At 38.7% G+C, this 25,785-nt stretch overlaps 1 protein-coding gene across 1 annotated transcript in view; it reads left to right on the top strand.

Moving 5' to 3' along the window:
• The first annotated feature begins 2,362 nt into the window (after positions 1-2,362).
• The window catches only part of LOC128369408 (enhancer of polycomb homolog 1-like), a 31,805-nt gene continuing 8,382 nt past the window's right edge, over positions 2,363-25,785 (top strand). The window contains 10 exon segments of the mRNA XM_053330446.1: positions 2,363-2,866; positions 17,520-17,679; positions 20,870-21,015; positions 21,295-21,501; positions 23,569-23,717; positions 24,276-24,300; positions 24,302-24,375; positions 24,377-24,425; positions 24,714-24,878; positions 25,115-25,204. Coding sequence (XP_053186421.1) covers positions 2,714-2,866; positions 17,520-17,679; positions 20,870-21,015; positions 21,295-21,501; positions 23,569-23,717; positions 24,276-24,300; positions 24,302-24,375; positions 24,377-24,425; positions 24,714-24,878; positions 25,115-25,204 — 1,218 coding nt within the window. The 5' untranslated portion in view covers positions 2,363-2,713.

The raw sequence follows: 25,785 nt of genomic DNA, 5'->3' as shown, positions 1-25,785 counted from the left end.
ACTTTACAAAATATTGCTTTTATCTGGTCTTGAACACAGCCAGGTGTGGTCGTTGGAGGGCTAGACCAGGCAGACAATTGAGACCAGGTGCTGGATGAACCTTTTTTTTTTTTTTTTGGTCTTGGCTCCACCCATGAAATGATTACCCAAATCTGCTTTAATCAAGAAGCAAAAAAGACCTTGGTTGGGTTTCTGTTTTTCTCTTTTAAGCTCCTTGTCTGACTGTTTTTGTTGCTTTTTGTCAATTTCCTTTCAGGCCGTCATGATGCAGTCAGTGGATTTAATGGATTTAATAATGAAAAGCAAACCTCAGTTCCCCTGGGAGGACCCTGGCTAAACCTAATGTCATCAATGGGTAAGGTGTTTTTATTGATTGTGAAGTATTAGTCTGACCTTGATAAATGTTATTTGTTAACGTGGTGGACGTCTTTGGCTCTGGTTGTGTTGTAAAGCCTCAAATCTGTGGGGAAATGGCAAAAAACAATGTGTGAAATATACTGAATTACAGTTTTTTAATTCAGTGAGATGAGCTTTGTGAGGGTTAAAGCTGGACTGGTTCAGGCTGAATAGTGAATGCATTTGCAGAGCTGCAGTATTTTATATGTAAATATTCGGTGTGTGTATGTGTGTGTGTGTTTGTACTCTATACACACGCCATGTTGGCTCCCTGAAAGATTGATCCTTTGCCTCTCAGGCCAGAAGAGGGCGACATTGTTCACATGGTGGAAATGAAGCGCCTCACCTGGAATAAGCATTCATTTTTACTGCGGGCTGTGTATATGTATAATACATATATTTAGTGGATTGGAGTTGTTTTTTCAGGTTAGTTAGCAGAAGCTGATACATCTTTTGGTATTTGAGGTGATTGCCTGTAATGGATACTGTGGAATTTTCCCCCACACCCCCTCGTTAAGGATTTCAGTTCCCCAATTTTACACCAAATTCATGAAACTACCACAAAATAAAACATAATAGGATATAATAGTGTTTTAATGAAATGGGTAATTGTTTTAAATTAGATTAAATATAATCTTTTGAACTGTGTGTATTGTTTAAGGCGTTTTAGGATAGTTATATTTCCTAAAAATAACATTTAATGGACCCAGAAGACACCCTAATTGGTCATTTTGATAATATCAATGCATTTCTAAAGAGTTAAAGTTAAAGGATAGAATATTCAAAATGAGCCTTATTGGATTTTTAATGTTTTTGAGAGATGTAGATTTAATATCACATCATAAACACATTTAATTTAATGAATATTTATATTTAACAGGTCTTTGTTTTATAAATAATGCTCAACTAACAACACTTAGCATGTTTATTGAAAGTGACTTTTTCCCGTATTTAATCTATACTTTTATTTATTTGGTCTCTAATAGTTCTTCCATTCATAAACTACAATATAGGTTATATTATTTTTTGTGTATATCTTTTTTTACTCAACTAACATTAAATTTGAATAATGATAGTAGTAATAATAATAATGCATTTTTACCAGTAGAAATCACACATCTATTAAAAAACGTGACTTTATTTTTTCCCTGTTTTGATATCTTCTCTTTAATTTTATTTATTTGGTCTCTATTAGTACTTCCATTCAAAAAATTACAATATAGGTTATCAACTAAACACTAAATTTGAATAAAGATAATTATAATGCATTTTTACCAGTAGAAAATGCATAATTACCAAAAAATGTGACTTTTTTTTTTTTTTTTTTTTTTGTTAAATATTTGGTCTATTTTTATTTATTTTATCTGTATTAGTTCTTTCATTCAAAAAATAACAATATAGGTTATCAATTTCACTTTTTGTGTATATATTTTACTTATATTACTCAACTAACAACAAAATATTTGAATAATAATAATTTTAAGAAAATGCATATTTATCTAAAATGTTAAATATTATGTTATATATATTGTTTTCCATTTGATATTTGCTTTGATCCTTTATTAGTTCTTCCATTCATAAACTACAATATAGGTTATAAATCTTTTCTTTTTTTTCTAAATCGTTTGTGTATATATTTTAATTTCATATTTTTTCCATCTTCATATTTTTATTTGAATTTTTCACTTTAAAAAAAAACAATTCCTTTTATTTACTTTTAAATTTATTTATTACATCTCACCAAACGCATATATATATCTCAGTCAGTCATGCCTTTTTAATGTTTTATTATTTCAATAATTTATTATATATGTGTGGGGAGAGAGGAGTTTGCTAAAAAAAATAAAAAATAACCCCCTTCCCCCTTTTCCTCTCTCTCTCTACACACACACTCACATACACACACACACTCAAACGCGCAAGCGCTCGGGACCGTGTGGGAATGGTCGGTCCACGATCAGGGGGGTTGGACCGCTCCGAGAGAAACAGAGCAAAAAAAAATAGTTTTAAATGTCCGCCATGTTGTCCATGGCGCACTGAACCACCGATAGGGAGCGGAGCATCGGAAAAAAACAGTCCGACAGAGAGCGACCAAGATCCGGGCCTTTTCTCTCCTCCTCCGCCCTTGCCTGCCTCGCCTGGCTCCGTTGTTGGCGACGCCCTAAAAAAAAAAATTTTTACTAGCGAGTAGTAGAGACTGAAACCCTGCACAGAAACATCCATGAAAGCTCCACTCGTTACCGGGGTGATTTTTAGGAGATCGGATAGATTTATATTGCATCTCGACTTGTGAGGAAGAGGTGGAAAAAAATATAATATGAGTAAATTGTCGTTTCGGGCTCGGGCTCTGGACGCAACCAAGCCACTGCCTGTCTTCCGCTGCGAGGATTTACCCGACCTGCACGAATATGCATCCATTAACCGGGCTGTGCCGCAGATGCCTACGGGGATGGAGAAAGAAGAGGAATCGGTATGCTTTTTTTATTAACAATATTTTTTTTTATTTACATGATCTTTTTTTTTTTTTTTTTTTTTTTTTCCTCCTGCGCAAGCTTTCACAAAATGGCTGCCACTTTTTCTTCATCAGGAGAAACACGACGGATTTATGTTGTAAACGTTGCGTACGTGCCACTGAGGTTATTGTTAGGGGGAAGCATGCATGCATTGTGTCGTTATCAGGCAAATTTGTCCCGGTTTGGTCGGGTTTATTTGTGCGTGAGGTGGTTTTCTGAGTACAAAGGAGTCATGTGACTTCAGCCATTCCGACATTTTGTCTTCTTGTCTGTCAGGATTTTTTTGGGGGGGCCTTGTGTTGGCGTAATTGCGAAGGACCGGTGCAAGGGGGAGCTAGTGATTTCAGATTGTGTGGTGGCATCAGTGTATGTGTGTGTGTGTGCAACTAGCTAGACAGAAATGTCAACATTACTTCCCATGCATTGTGGAAAGAGAGAAAATAGAGATGCATGTGTGCTTTTATTATTATTATTTGTTAACATAATTTGCAGTAGAGCAGGTTGTCATGGTTGCACATTACCATGCTCATGCACCTCCATGTTTATTTACCTTAGAGGCTGGGTTGAACCCCATATAGTGTGTGCATGGGTGCTTTTTTACTATTATTATTATTTATTTACATAATTTGCAGCAGAGCAGGTTCCCACAGTTGCACACTATCATGCCCATGCAGCTTCATGTTTATTTACTTAAAGGCTGTGCTCAGACATTGCATGAGTGTGTGTGTGTGTGTGTGTGTGTGTGTGTGTGTGTGAGTGTGAAATGTAGCTGATGCCATTCACTTATTGCAGCTTTTACAACCATTATTTATCACCCAGTTGTTGCTTCCCATGCATTGTGGAAAGAGAGAAAAGGCACTATCTTGTTGTCATATTGAACTGGATACAGTATGTGCATGTGTGCTTTTATTATTATCATCATTATTGTTGTTATTATTATTAATAATATCTATTTGCATAGTTTGCAGTAGAGCGGGTTGTCACAGTTGCACATTATCATGCTCATGCACCTTCATGTTTATTTACATAGAGGCTGTGCTCAGACATTGCATGAGTATCTCTGTGTGTGTGTGTGTGTGTGTATTTGAAATGTAGCTGATGCCGTTCACTTGTGTTTTCAGATTTTGTGTGTGTGCAACTAGCTAGAAAGAAATGTCAACATTGCTTCCCATGCATTGTGGAAAGAGAGGAAAAAACACTATATTTTTGTCATATTGAACCGGATATGGTGTGTGCATGTGTGATTTTCATTATTATTATCATCCATTGACATAGTTTGCAGTAGAGCAGGTTCTCACAGTAGCACATTATCATGCTCCTGCACCTTCATGTTTATTTATGTAGCGGCTGTGCTCATACATAGCATGTTTGTGTGTATTTGGAGCTGATTCCGTTCTCTTACTGCAGCATTTACAACCATTATTTATCATCCAGCTGTTGTACCTGTCAGCCAGGTGTGTGTTTAATCTTGTAAATCTGACACCACTAACCTAAGGGATTGATCTTTTGTTTTTTTGATGTATTACCCCCCCAATGCTGGCTTGTCAGAGCAGGTTACTGGATATAAGAGGAGGGGGCAGGGGTGCAAGGTGGTTTTTTAGATAGCTGTAGTTTCGATATTTACTTCTTCTTTCTTTTTTTTTAAAAGTGGATTGAAAAATAGATTTGCTGCATTTATAGTCTCCCCCGTTTGCAACTACATGTCACCCATTCATACATATATTCATTCATAACGCTGATGCCAAGCTGCTCATTCACACACTGATTGCACCGCGCAGCCTTCGGGAGAGATTTTTAGGGTTTCAGTATCTTTGTCCAAGGACGCTTTGACATGAGGGCTGGAGGACCTACCTGTTTTTAAATTGGTGGACTCCCCCGCTGAGCCACAGCCGCCCCCCTTTTGAACAGTATTAAACCCTGCTGAAATCATCTGGTGCTAGATAAATGTCTGTCCTCTTGTTGTTGTTGTATTTTGACAGTTGAAACAGTGATACATTTAAGGTGGAGTTTACTAGACGGGTAGAGTTGTGTAGCATCCTGCATCAGAGTGGAGGTTATTTGTAAATTATATGGACCCTTTGGGATTCGTAGTGTGCCGTTCCTCCCATTTTATTCAGATAACAGTGTAAACAGAGAAGGGCCCCTTTATTCTGGGTCAATTTTTAGCGATATAAATGGGTCAATGACGTGATGTAACTCAGTGTCAATTGGTGTAACCAGTATTTTTTTCATGAAAATCGGATAAAACATACAGGAAAATAAATGTGAACTAAAATGTGGAATAAATGTAATCCACTTTTAGCAAAGCAACACTGTTTTGCCACACACTTTTACATAATTTGTCAAAACGTACATGTTTTGACATGCTTTACATGTTTTTGTCATGCTCAAAATTGATAAAATGCTTTTAAAATTTATATGGAGAAATACTCCAAAACCTTTTCTGTTCATTTAAAGTCTTTTTAAATGAAGTAATTATATGTATAAGTACACTTAAATACACTGTAGGTGGATAAAATATTTAATATTTATGCTTTTGTGGTTACACCAGTTGACATTTTCAGCCGCATTCGGTCTTACTTTTGGTTAAAATGGTTTTAAAACTTATTTTTTTAATATTTTTTTTAATTGCTTATCTTGCCAACCCTTATTTGTCACTGACCCTTATATAAAAAAAAACCTTTACATCCTTACTAAAGCTGTGAGTAGTAAAGAATTGCTATAAAATATGTACAGTAATCAGAATAAAGACCTTGATATGGTTGATTTATTTTTAATGTATCTGCTTCACACCTTCTCTAAAAGCTGCTGTTTTGTCGCTGACCCAGCAGTCTCGACTCAGGTGTGAATTAGAGTGGGGGGGCGGGGGTGTAAATGGGGAATATCTCCAGACGTTTCCTCACAGATATAGCTGCTGTTTTTTTTTGTTTTGTTTTTTTAGTAGTATGTCTGCATGTTTTGGAGCCAGTCTGCCTTTTTTTTTTTTCTTTTCCTCTGCTTTTATGGAGACTTGGAGTCAGGGGTTCAGTGTGTCAGATGGCACAGCAGGCTGGCAGACCAGCGGCACGTGGCGCTCAGGAGGAGATCAGGGCAGCAGCAGGAGAAGAGGGGGAGGAAGAGGAGGAAAGAGAGGAGGAGGAGGACAGGGCCGGGAGGGGGGGGGGGTGCTCGCTGTCACTTTAAAGTCTGTGCTCCGCTCAGCTGGAGTGCTCGTTATGTAACAGTCATATTATCATAAGAGGTAGGCCAAGGTCTGCCGCTGCGTGCCAACCGCTCCGTGTTTACAACGGCAAGCTTTTCAATCCAGTCAAGATTGTTTTAATGCCCAAAAAACAAGACGATATAACCCTTTAAATTTCTTCTTACTGATTTTGATGCTTTTATGGTGCAGCTAAAGGAAGTAAGGGCACACTGAGTCTGGTGGTTTTGGAGTTTTGGAGCCGTGCTTTGACCTAGCCGAGCTGTTGTTCCTCGACCGCATCGCCAACCCCACGCTGTGTTCAGCGGTCTGTGGGGAGAACGTGTGGTTTACCCCCCACCCACCCCCTGCTCTTCTTTCAATGTCTGCTTAAAAAGAGTTGTTCAAGTTTCTTTAACCCCTACACACTGCTCAGGGTCTAATTTGACACGTTTGTTTTTACATTTGAGAGGAAAAAACACTTTAAAGTTTAAAATTTAACACTTTGATGACTTTTTGTTGAGTGTTTGACTCCATATTTATTTAAAACATCATAAAATACTATTAATTCATCATTCGATTGAAAGTGATCTCCAGTGTTAGTTTAACGGTAGATTATTATGTAGTGTGATTGCAAATACTTTCTCTATCAACTTAAAGTGTTTGAAATTAAAGATTACACTCTCTCTGCTCTCGCAAAACCAATTTATGAACAACTGAGGTATTCATCAATGATACATGGTTCCAAAATTATGTATAGAGACTAAACTATGAGGCTACCATGTGAATAATAAATAATAATACATTTAATTTATAAAGCACTTTACATTTTCAAAATAAAAGTCAAAGTGGTACAAGATAAAACATAAACCTTGAGAAAATAACTAAAATATGGAAGATCTATTAAAAATGTTTTTTTCTCTGTAAAGCATCCTTGGGTTTGTGAAAGGCTCTTTTATAAAGTTAATTTAATATTTTTATTATAAATGTGAAGTGTGTGTGTGTGTGTGTGTGTGTGTGTGTGTGTGTGTGTTGACTGCGACCACAGTTGATGATCGCAGGCTCAGTCCTTCCTCTGTTCGCTACATTTAAGCAAGACCAAGGCTCGTAGTCGGGTCCTGCATGTGGTTTTGTAATTTACAGACACTCTCTCTGTGTGTGTGTGTGTGTGTGTGTGTGTGTGTGTGTGTGTGTCGTGTCGTGTAGTGTAGTGTAGTGCGGTTTGACTAAAGAGCTGTCATCGCCATAACTCCCCGAGCACGTGCTGCCGTGTTTGTTTTGGAGCGAGACACTTTGTCTTGTGTTTACGTTTGGGTGAAAGTGAGGTCAGTGTCTGCGGCCCTGGTGGGAATCCACAGGCATCTGTTGTGTTTGCCCTTTTTTTTTCACACACACACACACTCTTACACTCTTAATCTGGCCGGCCACCAGTTTCTCACCGTGTGTGACCTTGCTCTGAGTTTAAATGTGTGCAGCACGTCACCTGTTCAAAGTCTGAGTCGCTAACAGCTTACATTGGAGGTTTTTGACGTCACCTGTGTTTTCTGTCTCACTCCCTCTCTTTCTTTCTTCTTTTTTTTTCACTTTTATTTCGTTGTTGACACTCTTTTTTTTTTTTGGGGCAGCGTGGGAAATTTATACCAGCTTCTTCTTCTTCGTCTAGTTTGCTAAGCTAGGAAAGTCCTGAAAATGAAACCGCACATCCTCCTCTTCTTTTCTTCTTTTTTTTTGTGATAATCGGTTTCACTGCATTAATTACGCAATAGTGGGCTTATGTTCAAGTTTGGAAAAGATTGTGTTACCTTGTTTATAAGCTCCATATTTATTTGTGAAATGGAGAATAACTTTTGAATTTAATGATAATAACTTTATTTATCCCTCATGTTGTCTTCCCAATGACGGTGCAACTTTTGTTTTTCCGGGTCAAAATTGACTGTTTTTATCAATCATATAGGTCACATAGGTACAAATGATCACCCCAATTGTGTGTTAGACCTCTTCAACCAACTTATTACCTCCAGGTTTTACACCTATGTTTGGAAATGATGGTCATTAGGCCTCATTAAAATGAAATTATAAATGAATTTGAGTTAACCCCTAGCCTCCTGGGTCAAAATTAACCCAAGGATACAGGAATAGTTAAATAGCACCTTTTTGTACATAAAAAGCAGCTCAGTGTTTTTACATTTAAAGCAATAAAATAACAGATTAACAGCATAGATGAAAAAGAAACACATTAAAACAAATAAAAGTTAAAAAAAACGATTTAAAAAATGAAACTTAAAAACAAGTTTAAAACACAAGCGTCATTTTCCAGACATTGGCCCACAGAAGGAAGACCGTACATTAAGTTTTACAGCAACATTACACATTAATGAGCCTTTTTATTCAGGTTTGTGCAAAAGTATTTTGGCTTGTAGACACAGTTTTTAATATCCATTTTGGAAAATGTCTCAGTTCATGCTCCGTTACTTTTAGAGTTAATTTCCTCCCCTGCTTTACACACACTGGGTGTTTATCATCTGCTTTGTAGTGTAGATATACGCATCCCTCGACACGACGGCCCCCCCCCCGCAGCCAGACGTTTACCCCCCACCCCCCCTCTCCTTTCTCTGACTGTCTGTCATGTTAAGTGGCATTTACTGTGTCTGGGACTGTATCTGTCAGAGGTGAGACTGGAGGAGGTGACAGTGATGGATGTGTTCATTTTAGACGGCTATTTCTGGACGTGTGTGTGTGTGTGTGTGTGTGTGTGTGTGTGTGTGTGTGTGTGTGTGTGTGTGTGAGAAAGTGTTGGCGGCTAATGCTACGTGTTTTCACCTCCAATATAAAGTCTTATTTATTCTCAGTGAAACACTCATTCTACTTGATTACGTTTGACAGCTGACATGTTATTTTTTATTTATTTATTTTTATGAGTCCGCTTTTATTGTGGAGGGGCCTGAGGATGCGGAGGGTTCAGGCACATTCTCCGGGGGAATTGGAGAGGAACATGGAGGTTATGCAAGCGTACATGCACTGTAGGCGGAGGGGGGAGGAAGAGGAGGGGGGGAGGGGGGGGGGGGTCACAACAAATGCTACAGATAGAGGTTGTATTATTATGTTTCATAAGCAGATGCCCGTCGGGGGGAGAGATCTGAAATGTTTGTCCACATCCTGGGATCAGCTCAGTGGAGCACATGGCACACTTACTGTAAAATATAAACGACCGCCTCCGGTGTACAAAAGCAGATTTTCTTTTTCTTTTTTTTTTAGAGGTAATATGTTCTCTCTCGCTCTCTCTCGCTCTCTCCAGAGGTTTTATGATATAAAATATTGTTGTTATTGATGCGCGCTTTGCTCCTGGACACAATAAAACAGCTTTAATATACAGTAGATTTATTCTGAAAGAGATGATGACGAATGACACGGCGCCGAACTGAAGGTTACGAAATATAAAGGTTGACTTTATTCCCGCTTCTCTCTGCCAGATTACAGCTCTGCATCTTGTATTGTATTGTATTGTTGTTATTATGAGGTGGTTATTGTGCTACACTGTGCTCTAGATGATGATGATGATGATGATACACTTATTTTATAGATTCAAAGGCCAATTGAAAACAATGCAGAATAAATGAAAACACTATCAAAATAAAAGCAATGTAGAGAGAAGAAAGAAAAATAGAAAACAACAAAATAATCGAATATTAAAAGCAGATTTTTAAAAAGGCGGGTCTCTTTAGAAGAGATTTGTATTTGATTAGGTCAGTACCATCAAGATATGTTTATTTTATAACCCTTTATTATTGTATTTGACCCATTTTTTACACTTTAGAGCTGTAAAAACACCACATACACATTATAAATCTACTATATACATAATTTCCTTTATACTTGTGTATATATAATTTTAATGTAATTATGTTTGTAGCTAAAATAGTTTAAAATAATTAGATTTCTGTGATGTTTTCTTCACATTATTGCAGCTCTGTTTAGTAAATGAATGTAAGTGCTGTGTAGTGGAGCAGTATAGAGACTGTACTGTGTGTGTATTTAAGGTCTCAGTTCCTAATATGAGAATAGCTGGTCCACCTTAAAGGTCAGTCCGCCTCTAGTCAGTCTGGGCCAAAGTTGTCTCGACCCCTTCAACCTTCAACCCTCCCCTTTCACTTCAGCTGGGGGGCAAATGGGACTCAGGAATTTGGTTTTGGTCTTTAGGAGTTCTAAGATGATTAGTTGATGAATGGCTTTAACTATACTCTGTCTCTCTCTCTCTCTCTCTCTCTCTCTCTCTCTCTCTCTCTCTCTCTCTCTCTCTGTCTCTCTCTCTCTGTCTCTGTCTCTGTCTTTTTGTTTCTCTTTTCTTTCTCTCTGTCTCTGTCCCCCCCCCTTTCTATAATAAAACATGTTTAAAAGCCAAACTCTTATCATCTTATCCCCCTGGTAATAATCTGTATCAGATTAGGAGTGGCTGATATGGAGAAGTGTGAGAACCGCTCCCTTTTTTACCGGAGCCACACTACTTCTATAACACATTTTAGTTATTAAAAAAAACAAACATCTTAAATAAATAAATCCCTGGCGGACTATCTTGACTTGTAATTAACTGGCGGAAACCCTGCGGAAAGTGTCAGAGACCATCTGGTAAAAGGCCTCGTAGTATTGAAAAGCTTTGCATGTTTGTACTGTTATAAAAGCAACGCTCTCTCTTACCTGATCTAACCCTCTGAGACAAGTCTGCTGCTTCCTCTCGTCTCATAAACAGTCCCCTCTCTTCTTCCTGCGCTCATGTGGAGCCACAAAGGGGGGGAGCGGGCGGGGGGGGGGGGGGGGGTCAAACCACAGTTGACGTTAAAGGACTAAGCTGAAGAAATGACCTAATATAGTCACATATTGATTACAAATGGAGCCAAATGAACAGCAAAGCCTCTTTTTATACAGTAAAAATGTAGTATGGAAAAATTAAAGCCCGTCTAATAGGCATTTGGCGTTTCCGTCCAAATAACAACCCCCCCCCCCCCCCCCCCCTCTCTCTTTTTCTAGCGTCTGTGTGGAAATAAAGCAGTAAGTGGAGATGTGATTGGAAAACCAGACGTGTTGGGTTTTATTTTGTTATTTAGAGGTTTGGGTTTAAATGAGATACACAGCAACACTCGCCTCTCGCCTCAATGTGGGAACGATTTTTAAATGATGGATAAATGATTTGTTTTTTTACATATGCTGGAGAAAGCTTGTAATTTGATGTTTTATTTGTGGAGCCTGACCAATATTTGAGGTTTTTTAGGACCGATATTAATATTTAGGGAGAGGAAAAAGTCTATTGATATATTAGCTGATAATATATGTGCACAATATTTAGATAAACACATGGTCCCTCAAATATAATGAAGGTAGGATATTTTACAGTTTGATAATAAAGCTTACTGTATTAAATTACATCAATTTAATGATTAAACTAAAACAACATGCATAATAAACAAGCAGTATGAAACTTGAATTAAAAAGTGTCAAATATACATAAAATGCTGCCAACATAGCTTTTAGAAAATAAAAAACATTATCGGCACATATCAGACAACATATTCGTTGATACCGATATATCTGTGCTCAGTCGATATCAGCTGACTGATACATCGGTCGGACTCGGTCGGTTTATTTGTGGAGAGTAGATAACTCCAGTATAGTTAGATGGTGTTAACACGTCTCTAAAAATAGTCACCAGCTGCCCTTAAAACAGAAGTGCTGCTTATAAATGGTGAATTTAGAGCTGACGGCTACTTAATTCAGTATATAGGGTACCAACAGATCCTTAAAAAGGCTTAGAATGTCTTTAGAAATGTTGATTTGTGTGTAATTATATTTGCTTGGTTTATGTTATGTATCATTATTTGCTGATTATTTTACATAACCAACCAACCAATCAACTTATTAATGAAAGTAAGAAAATAATCAGCAGCTGGAACTGCTAATGAAACTAATCATTATAAATAACTTCAAATTAAGCTCCATTTCAACCCACTGCAACAGTAAAATCCTGCATGTGCATTATTATTATGTCTCATAATGTATTATGTATGAAAACCTAACCTCCACCAGTGTTTAACAAGCTATTTTAACATAAGAAGCAGCAATGGTATTTGGTCTTAAGTCATTCAATTTGTACTTGAAAATGTGCAGATACCCTGAGTATAGTATCTAGCTTTGTGTTGTTTTTTGTTATTGTGGTGTCTCGTGTTGGCAAAAAAAAAGCCTCACATTTCCGATTTGACGTAACTGTAGTTAGCACGCATTAGCCTCGAGGGCTAGCTTAGTTTGTTTACTGTATTGTGTGAATGTCGCTGTCACCCTTAAAAATCCGGCCAATCCCGTTCAATAAAGTGTTGCTAGTTGCCTCACATGTAATATTCAAGTAGTGAAATTATGTTGCTGATCATGATCCTTAAATGAAGCTCATGTCAGTGGATCTTCTTACTGCTTGTGCTGCTGTTGTTTTTACATTAATGTGATGACGTTTAATTCAGATTTGAGCACGTTTACATGCTGACGTTTGCTCGCTAACATGACTGGCTAAATAGTGATAGAATAGAGTAGAATAAATGGTGGGAAATGGTCTTTTTCTCACCAATAACAGACATAGAATAGACAGAAATGACATAAAAACCATTAACATCATTCTTAAAATAGATAAAATAAGTAAGGTATACAAATACAAGTGCATATGAGCTCCTGTGTGCATATTGTGAATGTATTATTTTTGGCTCGTCAGTGTGGTTGCTATATCAGTAAACTGTCAGATTTTTACCATCTGGTTTATAACATGGTGTTGAAGTCTAATGTTTCTTGTTGTATTACATCATTGAGAGACTTTTTCTGTGTTTTTATCTCATGTGACTGATTATTCCCAACTTACTCGTCTGCCTGAGGGTTGTCAATGTCTTTTTATGAAGTTACTTTTGAAGTTAGTGCAGTCTCAAACTGTTAAATACAACTCTGAGATAACGAATTACACCTGATCGTCATGTGAAACACTATTATGAGTCATTTAAAGCAGAGTTGGGAGCGCTCGCCTCATGTATAATGGAACATATGAGATCAGATATCAACAGCAGAGTTTCATTCTTACAACCTGTATGAAAGATCTTATCATCTGTGAATAAGAAGCTGTGACTTTTTGTAACGCTTTTACTGCATTGATTGTAGAAACTAGAAGTACAGAAACTGATTTTAAAATCTACACCCCCACTCCTCTCCCTCTTCATAGAAAGGCTGAATCTAAATCGAGCTGTCCTATATGTGGCTAATGTAACACATCTTCCTCTCATATATCCTGTTAGAGAGCCCGTATTTAAAGTCACATGGTTGTCTTGGTTTTAAAGAATGTGTGCCATGCAACCCCACACACACACACACACACACACACACACAGTGGCACACTTATTAATCTACACACTCATACTCATTCATTCTCTCCGTCTACCGTCTCCAGGCGCTGATATTCTCCTCCTCTCTCTCTGCCCTCGCTTATACCTACACTTATGTGTCTGACAGCCTGCAGGGAGGTGTGGGGGGAGAGGGGGTGGGGCGACAATAACCACACACACACACACACACACAGAGTCGTCTACACAGAGCTGCAGCACGCCGCCTTGTTGACAGATTGCCTGCCAGTGGGCTCGGTGCCCAGCTCCGGGCCAAAAGGCTTCTGCTGCTACTACTACTACTACGACTTACTGACTGACTGACTGACTGGGGCTATTAAGAAAAGCAGACTGCCAACAAAACCAGTTAGTCAGCCTCGTCTGCCTTGCCTGCGGCGCATCTCGTCTCCTCTTCCTCTCCCCCATTTAGCAGGTTTGGCAGCGTCAGGTTCGAGCAGCCATCATCACGCTTTTGGCGGGTAGATAAGACCAACTGACAGCAGCAGCAGCCATGAGAGGACAAACACAGTGTCAGGTTTCCCATCGTGCGTTTTGAGCTCTAGATAGATAGATAGATAGTCACTTTGTTGATCCCAATGGGAAATTTAAGTTCCCAGCAGCTCAATATAGAAGTATGAAAAGTAATAAAGCGATAAAACTACAGATAATAAAAACACAAGAGGTGTGAGAGTAAAATAAGGCCACAGCAAGATAAAAAAAAAACAACATATGCATTGTCTAAAAATAAATAAGGTTACTGAAACTGAAACACATGACCTAATAATAAAGTTAAAAAGAAAACCATTGTACTGGTTCAAAAAGTGCAAATGAAGTATAAACCATTTTCATCTTTTTTTTTTTTTTTTGGAAGTCAAGATCAGATTAATCCTCACACACTGTTCATATTCAGTACTCAAATAATTAGACTCAATAATAAACTTCTGAACCACAAATCATTCATAAATACCTCTTCAATCACAGATAAACATGATGTATCCTTAATGAAGCTTTCAAAGAGCAGAAAGTTTGTTTGTTTTAATGAGGAAAAACTATATTAATAAAACACTAATGGTCCAAATGTTACATAAACCAGAAGAAACTTTTTGGATGAATATGTGTCAAATATATTTCCTCCTTTTGTATGTGCAGTGCTTTAAAAAACCCCTTCAAAACAGGCAGGAGTAGGAAATCAGATGTTAATTAGTTCTTTTTATTTACTTTGATGTTACTAGGCATCTCAAGTAAAACATTTCCACTCATAATTTTAAAGATTTTTTTGTTTACTTTGGACTTTATGAGTTGTATGTCCACCAGGATGCAATGCCCCCCTATTAAGGTATAAAAAAATGTCTATATGCTTGTATCTTCTGGTGCATGTTGCCTGTTAAAGGGTTAAATTTCAGCCTTATGGAGGGAAACATGTTTTTTTACTGTTCTCAGATGTAAAAATGGACACTATGTTAAGGGTTAAAGTCGGTGATTCCCTCCGCACGTTAAAAACTGAAAAATATTTATCATTAAGGATTTCCAGTGAAGCTTTTAGCGTCAGATGTTTTTAATATGGCTTTGTTGTTTTTCCTGTTCAGGCTGTTTGGGGTGTTTTGGGTTTTCCAGTTATCGTAAGGTCTGGATGCCAAATGCTCCTCTCATTGCGTAACTGGATAATCATCCGTTTCCTCCTCCTTCCTCTTCCTCGCAGCTCAGTTTTTGCAGGTGTACGTTTTTGGCTCGTATTTATGTACATGGGTTATGGTGCGTGTTGTCCCCCCCCCCCCCTTCCCCGATTCGGCGTGACAAAGTTTACTTGGCTCGGTGCTTTTTGTGTTTGTGGCAATTACTTAGAAATCTGTCTTTAGTTGTGAGCTGTTTGAACTGAGAGAGTTGTTTTTGCTCTTTAAAAACCTTTGTATCAATACTATGACTGTCACACAGGTTGTTTTTCTATTATAACTATAGTGGAGCATTACAAGAACACATAAGCTTGAACTTTTCTACACATTTAAGTAGAGATGTGTAACTTTGACCCAGTTTTTTAATGGCTGTAGTAAAAAGGGTTAACTGGAACGTAGCATCCAGCTATTTCAGGAAACTACCATAAAGTTTTATCTGTGATTAATATAAGCTGTATCTTTTCATGGTGTAACGATCACTACGCTCATTCATGGCTGTGTGTGTGTGTGTGTGTGTGTGTGTGTGATAGCAACGGCTGTTAGTAACCCGATCCCTCAGCCTCTTTTATGCTCTTTATTTTAGTATTGATTTAATGTAGGTGATAAAAGGTGGCATCAGTTTACTTTACAAGCTCCCAGCTTCTTCTAACAAGTCTTAACTGTACAACTGTTGGTTATACACGGTCACAGCTTTGACTTAAGTGTGTTTTCAAATCTGTTTCAGATTGTTTTAAAAATGTTGTTTTTAAGTCTTTTTAAATTATGAAGCACCAGCCTTTTTTTATCTAAAGTGTTTGTATCACAAGCTGTAATCAATCTTTTTTAATGTGCCACTTTTCATACAGACTAGTGTAGTTTAAAGAGCTTTAAAGTGAGCTGATTGACAAGCTGATAATAAGACAGAGCTAGTGACAAAATGAAATAAAGATAATAAGAAAGTGGAGACCAGTGCACCAAAGCAAAATAAAAATGATTTAAAAATGCTTACTAATATGGCTTTTTAGGGCTATGGCCCAATACAGTGTGTTTTTGAGTGAAGGCTTGTTGTGGTAGAGTGTGTGCGTTACCAGTGTTGGTGTTTGGGTACACACCAATTACACAACTTGCCCACCTTAGTTAATAGAAATAAAACCCATGTCATCATATCTTTGAGTTATGAAGCAGCAGCCTTGTTTTATCCAACATGCTCGTGTCACATAAAGCTGTAGGACTCCAGGAAGACATTTGTTGGGTTCAAATTTGGTGTTTTGGCCGTACAATGTGTGTTTTTGAATGTTGGCTCGGTGTGTGTGTGTGTGTGTGTGTGACCAGTGTTGTAGCGTTTGGGTATGCATCAGTTACACAACTTCCCCACCATTGTTTTATTGAAGAAATAAAATCCATGTAGTAGCTTTCTTTTGCATATCAGTGAGGGCTGAGCGTTATAACGATTTATATCTATCGTGATATGAGACTAGATATCACCTTAGATTTTGGGTATTGTAATATCATGATACAGCACAAGTGTCTTTTCCTGCTTTTAAAGGCTGCATTACAGTAAAATTATGTGATTTTCTTAACTTTTCAGACTGTTCTAGCTGCTCTATTATTTGCCTTTTTAAAAAATCTCATTGTGTCAATATTTTGTGAAAGCACAGTAGTTGTAGTAGTTATCCCTACAATATTGGTGTGATATAGATATGGATGTATATGGCCAAAAATATCATGATATTGGATTTTATGTATATCGGCCAGCCCTTTATATCAGAGCCTGAATTCATGGTATTAAAAAAAGCTCTGATTTGTAAAATATTATGTGTTTTATAACAGAGTAGCTACATCAGATTTTACTCATCATGTCAGAAAGAGTAAGAAGAGTTGACTGATTTTGGTGTTTGGGTCTCCTTAAATTAAATTAAAGAGTACAGCGTAGACCTGCTTTATGTGAGAAGCGCCCTGAGATAACTGTTGTTGTGATATATGTCGCTATATAAATAAACCTGAGTTGAAATTGGCATTATTTTGGATTTAAAGCCAGTGCTAATAGTGAACCTGATCATGTTAAACTTTATCTGATGTAGAAAGAAGCAGCAGTATCTTAAGAGTGAAGCATTGACCCTGCAGCAAAAGCTCATCAAAAAAAAGAATCATTAAAAAATAATAATGAACCAAACTTCTAAGCATTCGTATTTTATTTTTTTCAAATGCATAAAAGATCTAACGTCGCAGATCAAAGTGAGCGCTCTGCAGATATTGAACATCATTGACGAATATTTCACCAGTTTATTAAGCAGTGTGGAAACTTCTCTTGTAAAAACACATCCTTCATTTCTTTCTTTAAGAGTTTCTGACCTTCGTTTTTGTCCCCCTCTCTCTCTCTGTGTAGGAACACCATCTCCAGCGGGCCATCTCGGCGCAGCAGGTGTATGGCGAGAAGCGGGACAACATGGTCATCCCGGTCCCCGAGGCGGAGAGCAACATCACCTACTACGACTCCCTCTACCCTGGGGACTACAAGATGCCAAAGCAGCTAATTCACATACAGCGTAAGTCAAGTCTCTTCATCTAATGCTGAATATGTGACGCAGAAAGCAGAGAAAATGAGTTTAATGTAGAAGATTATAGAGACCTCAGCTGTATCATTAATCCTGCTGTTGTCCTCGAGTCAAGGAAGGGAGGGAGGGAGGAAGGATGGATGGAAGGGAGGAAGAAGGAAGGAAAGGAGAGTGGGAGGAAGGAAAGGAGAGAGGAGGGATGGAAAGGAAGGAAAGGAGAGAGGAAGAAGGAAGGATGGATGGAAAGGAAGAAGGGAGCGAGGGAGGAAACAAGGAAGGAGGGAGGGAGAAAGGAAAGGAGGAGGAAGGGAGAAGGAGGGAAGGAAGGACAGATGGAGGGAGGGAAGGAAGGACAGACGAAAAGAAGGCACAGTCAAAACAGACGGGGTCAATTTGACCCGGGAGGACGACAGGAAGGTTAAGTTATAATAAAGTTATCAGTTGTTTTTGTGTTAAATGAGACTTTTGGGTTTTATTAAAAACATAATTTAATGAGTAATATTCCACAGTGGGCTTTTTCTTAGTATGTTAACATCATTATAAACTTGTCATTTTAAAGATTATACTCATATTTACGACTTGAACGCGCCACCCTGAAGTACCATTTTAAACCCACACAAGATTAGAAGTGAAACACTGAATGAAGAGTTAGCTCCACACGTTCACAGTAATGAAATCACAGAAAATGAGTTTGTTAGATTGCTCAGTTCAGAGTGTCTTGTGTGTCACAACCGGCCTTTTCTCCGTGATTGTTTCTCCAGAAGAAAAGTAATTTTCTCAGACCCCGAAAGTCAGGCGCGACCGCTGCTATCAGTCGAAACTGAAGTGACGAATGTTTTTGTTCTGAGAAATTGGCTTCTGACTAATTTGAGAGTTTCCTTTTTAGTGGTCTAGACAGTTTGAAATGTGGTGAAATATCATTTTGAGGATTTGGAGATTAGCGTTTAGTATAAAAATATCAGCTAGCTACAAATACAACAAGCAATTCATGTAGTCATTAACAAGTTTCTGCACAAATATATTGAATTTAATGTCTTTTTAAAAGTGGGTAAATTCATAAAGTTATAGAATAGACTTTTCTGTCATTGCACAAGAAGTACAGCAACATTTGGCTGAATATAAACAAAATAGAAAATAGTAATAAATACACAAACACACACACTTACACAATAATCTGAATCCATTAAATATATTAAAATAAAAAGCATTTAATAGCAGCTCGAAAGCAGGTTACCCTTCTTTTATTAAATCTGAAAGAAGGTTAACATAGTGTTTGCTCTATAATGTTTATTAGAGTAGTTGCACATATTTAATACTGAGGAGCCACGTCGATGCTTTCCAGTCATTCACAGTTTGGAAATGAAGGACATTGATTTTCACGGTTGCATCGTCCTTCATTGAAAAAAAAAATCAACTGTAGATTTGATAGTCGATTTGCTTTTATGTTTTTCCGCCTCAGGGTTCAGCAGAAATGTGCTCAACTTTAAGAGCGTTAAGAAAGGGCAGCGAGTCGTCAACATTTTATGGTTAAACAAACATTAAACTGACGTAACTTTGACCTCCCAATAAATATTCATCGAGCATTAGTAATCGCTCGTACAGAGGGCCAAGTTGGGTCCAGACTTCTGACTCCTGACTGTGGTGCTGTATGTCTCGTAGTAAGGCAGACTCCATTAAAACTGTCTGTCTGATAATGGTTTTACCCTCCTGTTGTCCTCGGGTCGATTTTGAGCCTTTAAAAAAAGAAAAAAACAATATTTAAACTTTGACATATTACCTGTCTGGCATAATCCATCAACATATTCTCCTCTGATCTTCAATGTAGTCCAAATTAATTCATCATTTCTGCTTTGTTTAGCTCAAAAATAAGATATTTCATTTAAATTTCCATACATATGTGTAAAACCTGCAGTAAGAAGTAAGAATGAAGTTGGCCTTAAAAGGTCAAACACAGAAGTGACTCGTGAGGACAGAAGTTTCACCGTTGACAGCAAAGATAAGATTGCTATTTGAGTTACTGGATTATATGGGACTGAATGAATTAGCACAATCAGATAATGTTTCTGTCATTATAAGGACAAATCTAATGTGATTATACCTGATAATCATCGAGTGTGTCCCAACAGATGCTGAGTAGACATTAATCTCAGTGAACTGAACCAATGGTTTGTAGCTTCATCAGTGGTTTAACTGTTGTTGAAAGGAAGTGAATCAGGTTCATATAAACAGACATATCTGATTAAATCTTAAGATCTGCTTTGTTATCATACTAACGGACTGCTCAGCCATTTGATAAAGTTTGTTAAATGCTGTTTATGGTTGTACATGTAATATTTTAATTCCCAGATTAAACAAAATGATCTTGATTTTGACTGCAGCTGCTGTGGAGTCAAAGTGTAGAAGTCTGACTCACCTGATCGCTTCACTAACTTCCTGTGTCCATAGTCCAAAAGCTATTTAAAGAGATCCTTGAGCCTTTTTATTGATCTCATCCATTCTGTATCACTTGGATTAACATATAAACTACAACTCGTATAATGATCAACTTTTAATTGGCTGTCACACAAAATGAAGAGAAACTGAGGCAAATGCATCTAAGATATATTCATCAATACCAACTTTACGTTCTCTGCACCTTGGTGTTCTTAGCCCGGCTAACGCCAGAGGAGCCGTTCATTTCCTCCTATTTGAGGCGGGATCAATGAATGTCGATCAACTGCTCCTGTACACAACTGGACAAACTTGCAGCCAATCATATCAACAATAGACGATGATGTATTCAGAGCCTGTAGCAGCGTGAACACTTCCTGTTTATGAATGAAAAATCATGTAGCGCAAGTTTTGTTCTATTTTCAAAGTGAAGTTGCCTTCCAATTTATTTAGCACACAATCTACTGCTGCTTTGAACGGTTGCTGCACCTCCGTGGCCGCCATGCTGGATGTAAACAGAGTCGCTCTACGTTCGTCATCACCTTGAGCCCGCCTCCCCGTTCTGTGATTGGTTCCCTATCTCAGGCGAATTTTTTTTCTTGGTGGCCATGCTAACTTTCTGAGCGAAGTGGAATGTCACTTGAATGAGAGCATGGGTTTATCCAGGCTATGGTTTTCTTACATTAATTACAAATCTGCACTATTGTCTAAACTCTGTTCCCTCTCCTCCTCTTCCTCTTCCTCTGTGCAGCTTTCAGCTTGGACACGGAGCAGCCCGACTACGACCTGGACTCGGACGACGACGCGTTTGTCAACAAGTTGAAAAAGAAGATGGAGATCAGCTTCCTGCAGTTTGAGGAGATGATTGACCGGCTGGAGAAAGGCAGTGGACAGCAGGTTGGCACTCTTTGTGTCTCCATCGCCATCCACCCCTCACTCCCTCCCTCACGCTCACCTTAAAACACAGCCACAGCTAAAAGCAAGGCCCTTGAAATACTGTACAGACTAATGCACCAATGGTTGCAAAGTGAGATCCACCTTAAAAAAACTGATACATGCATTAATAGTTGATAAGCTTTCATGGTAAGGCAGCCTCAGCGTAAAAAAGCCCCATCATCCATCACAGCTGTTGTTAAGTGCGTCTATGAGAGTCTAAACTCCTGTCTGGTCTCTCAGCTGGTGAGCCTTCCCGAGGCCAAACTGCTTCTGAAGGAGGACGACGAGCTCATCAAGGAGGTCTTCGACTACTGGAGCCGCAAGAGGAAAAACAGCAAGGCCAACTCGCTCATCCCCAACGTCAAGCAGGAGAAGCGGGACGGCTCCAGCACCAGTGACCCTTACGTGGCCTTCCGTCGGCGCACGGAGAAGATGCAAACCAGGAAGGTGAGTAATCTGTTGCTATGCTACCAGGGTTTGACTTCTGGTGCACGCTGGTGAAATCAGGTCAAGCCCCTTCTTTAAAACATACTTAAGAGTCTTTTACTGATTTAATTTGAGTTTTTTTTTAACTTTCCTTGAAATGCCTTTATCTCCTTTTTTAAAATATGTTTTGTCTATTCCTTTTTTTCCTGCTTTGAAATTATTTTTACTCTTTTAAAACACATTTATTTTATGATTTGTGTGTTTTGCTGCCTTGTGAAGCACTTTGTAACATGGATTTGTGAAAAGTGCTCTAACTTTACGTTTATTTATTATTATTAGTATTATAAAGTATTGCTTAACTTTTTGGGAAATGTGATCGCTGAAAGGCTTTGGGGCATCGAAACTCTTAAATGTTTTGAGATTATTTTCTTTTTGGGGTTTTTTTTTTTTAGTAATTGGTGTTTGGCAGGTAGTTTTATTTAGAAGGGTGCTATAGTTCAAGGATTGGGTATCAATTTTATTACGATTCTGATTATTTTTGTTCTCCTGGTTGTAGATCTAGCTTAAAAAAAACACTTTATTTTCATATAATTTGGGCTATAACACATGACTAAAGTTACTTTGTGGATCCTTTGGTATCAAGATAAAAATCGCACAAGCTGCCAAAGTTTGACATGCTGCTAGTTGACTCTATTATGATATGAACTACACCAAAGGGAAGTATATACGATACGCTCTCATACCTAGAGTTGAGGGAAGTTTCAAGTCGTATTAGACGGCCGCTTCCTCATTGCATTAATTCATTTTCACACAGTGATTACATTCTGCTGAGTCATCGTGTTTTGTGGAGCCGTGGCAGATTAGCCAGATCCGGTTTGCCGTATTGTAAACAGTGTTCATGTGTCATTGAAACAGACTTAAACCTGTGACCTAGACAGAGAGAGAGAGAGCGAGAGAGGGAGAAGTTACTCAATACTTGAACTTGATAGGCTGACAAAAGAGGAATGTGGTCAGACACCTTACAGAGACAGGTGTTGGTACATAGTGTTGATCGGAAAATACAAGTTTAATTTCCTCTTTAACTCCCCTTGTTTTTTTATTAGTGATGTAACGCTGCTGAGTACAGTGGAAACACAGCGTGGCTCCATTCATTGTATTGTTTCAACCTTCTTTTATAAAAGGCTGTAGGTGCCACCAAGTGGTCAATTAAGTATTTACCATAGATGTTTAGTTTATGATCTTTGCAAGCAGTTTGCTGTTATACAAGTAAATGTTTTCATATTGGTAATGAATGTAGAATATAGAGTATAGTCATTATATTTTACATATAATGAGATCTACAGGAGTCACTCCATTTGTGCTTTAAAGACCAATAACAAACACATGACAACCAGAGACAAACAAGACACAAGCAGCTAATGAAAGATGAGATGCAGCTATAATAGTATAATCAGGGTTCCCATGTATCCTGGAAAACACATGGAAAATGATTGACCAATTTTCCAGTCATTGTTTAAACACAAGGAAAAATAAAAATGGCTTGGAAAATGATTTCTCCTCCCTCTGCTTCTCTTTGAGTGAACGCAAATGGTTCAGAAGGGTTCATATTGCTAATGTTGTTAGCATAAATGAATGGGATTTAACATGGCAAAATTAGCATCACAGCTGTCAATCACATTTTCTTTTGTATAGCACCTTTCAAACAAATCAAATGCAATTCAAAGTGCTTTAGAGTTTGAAAGTAAAAATGTACTTGGTAACTAATGCACACTGAGCAATAAAATATGAGTAGAAAAAATAATGCAAGATAAAGACTAAAAGATAAAAACTCATTAAAATAGTGATAATAAGATACAGCTATATTATTTACTTGTCTGTTTTACTGTAGCAGCTGAAAACACCTGGAAAATTTCAAGAAAAGAGTGTGAACCCTAATAATATGGAGGATATTGTACTTAAATAAAATTAATGGAATTAAATAGAATAAATAAAAAGCAGCGGTCAAGGGTGTATGGCACAGGATTGTTGTTTGTCACAGTTTTGTGTTATTTAGTATTGTTTGTTCTTTTTCTACCCGTCAACAAACAGAACCGTAAGAACGATGAGGCGTCCTACGAGAAGATGCTGAAGCTACGCAGGGATCTGAGCCGAGCCGTCACCATCCTGGAAATGATCAAGAGGAGGGAGAAGAGCAAGAGAGAGCTGCTACACCTAACGCTGGAGATCTTTGAGAAGAGGTGAGTTCGCTCCCTGAGAGACACACACACACACACACACACACACACACACACACATATACACATATATATATATATACGTATATCACATAACACATCAGTACAGAAATAAAACACAAAGCAGCAGCGTGGAGAGAGCAAGGCGTCCTTGGAAGGTGAAAAGTTGAGTAACAGTGTGAAACTGAGATAAAAGGAGAGATAAAGCAGGGGTTTTTTTCACACTTTGTGGCGTGCTGTGCTATTTGGCGCCACTTCAAAATGACTTTTCATTGATGTAGTTTTAAAAGGAAAAAGCAAACCACTGTGCCAAATTAAGCTGTTTTTTAAAATGTGTTAACAGCTCATCAGCAGGGAGACAGTTTGGTTTGACAATCCTCTCTCTCTCTCTCTCTCTCTCTCTCTCTCTCTCTCTCTCTCTCTCTCTCTCTCTCTCTCTCTCTCTCTCTCTCTCTCCTCTCTCTCTCTCTCTCTCTCTCTCTCTCTCTCTCTCTCTCTCTCTCTCTCTCTCTCTCCTCTCTCTCTCTCTCTCTCTCTCTCCTCTCTCTCTCTCTCTCTCAGAAATGTCATGTCGGACTACAGCGGTTGAAGTGATGGCAGAGGTGCTGGCTGAACGGGCGCTGGTGAGGCCACAGATAATTCCCCTGGTCCCACTCACGAACCGAGTACCGACACCAGGACCACATGGACCTCAAGGACTACAAGTCCAAGGTGCGGACTGCCATTTAGAAATAAAACTCATCTCATTTGGAGGATGTGTGGAAAGTAAATGTGTATATTGTCACATATTTTGAGCTCACGCAGAGTTTTAAAAGGTTGTTTTTGAAATTGAAGTGAAAATGAGGTAATTAGAAATGGTCGCGTTGGGAGTATTTTAGGGAAACAGTGTTGAGAAAAGTAGAGTTTTTATGGGAGACGCTTTCTAAATGTGTTGTTCACATGGTGCTCCCACAGTATCATAACATGTCTTCTTCTTCTCCTTCTTCTTCCCTCCTCTAGCCCGAGAAGACGGAAGTTCCCCGGCAGAAGAGGAAATACGAGAAGAAGCAGAAGGTGCTGCCTCTGTCGTCGAGCACCCCCCACCATCCGGGTCCGGCCGTCTTCAACGCCAAGGACCTCAACCAGTACGACTTCCCCAGTTCAGACGACGAGCCCTTGTCCCAGGTACGAAACAAGCACAGAAAGAAAAAAAGAAACTCCTCTCCGCTTTCTCCATTCCTCCATTCTCGAAAGCGATTTTTTAAAGACACTGACTTGTATCGCTGTCACTGCCTCTGCCCTCTGTCCTCATACATCTGCTCAAAATCACAAAAACCACATGAGACGTGCGGGGTGAGAAATTTTGTTGCTGCACCTCCAGTTGACCCCAAACTGACGTCTTGACTTGTGTGTGTCCACAGCTGCACTCAGGCTCATCAGAAGCAGAGGAGGAGAACGACCCAGATGGTGCCTACGCTTTCCGCAGGAAGGCAGGCTGCCAGTACTATGCTGTAAGTGATGTCATCGTCTACGTAGTTTAAAAACAATGCATATGGCGGGGGCCCGAGGTCGTTGGTGGGTTTTAATATCTGATGTTAGGAGATTTGAAAGTGTGTCCAGCAGATACATTTTGGTGGTTAAGATTTTCATATTTGACAGATTTCATACTGTAGGTTTATCTCAGTGTTTAAACTTCCTGTTGTCCTCGAGTCAAGGAAGGGAGGAAGGAAGGGAGGAAAGGAGGGAGGGAGGAAGAAGGAAGGAAAGGAGGAAGGAAGGAAGGAAGGAAAGGAGGGAGGGAGGAAGGAAGGAAGGAAAGGAGGGAAGAAGGAAGAAAGAAGGAAAGGAGGGAGAAAGGGAGGGGGAAAGGAGGGAGAAAGGGAGGGGGAAAGGAGGGAGAAAGGAAGAAGGAAGGAAAGGAGGGAGTAAGGAAGGAAAGGAGGGAAGAAGGAAGGAAGAAGGAAGAAAGAAGGAAAGGAGGGAGAAAGGAAGAAGGAAGGAAAGGAGGGAAGAAAGAAGGAAAGGAGGGGAGAAAGGAGTAAGGAAAGGAGGGAGTAAGGAAGGAAAGGAGGGAAGAAGGAAGGAAAGGAGG

The sequence above is a fragment of the Scomber japonicus genome, chromosome 12, assembly GCF_027409825.1.
Source record: "Scomber japonicus isolate fScoJap1 chromosome 12, fScoJap1.pri, whole genome shotgun sequence".
NCBI classification, from domain to species: domain Eukaryota; kingdom Metazoa; phylum Chordata; class Actinopteri; order Scombriformes; family Scombridae; genus Scomber; species Scomber japonicus.
This window is presented reverse-complemented; position numbering and strand designations above follow the sequence as displayed.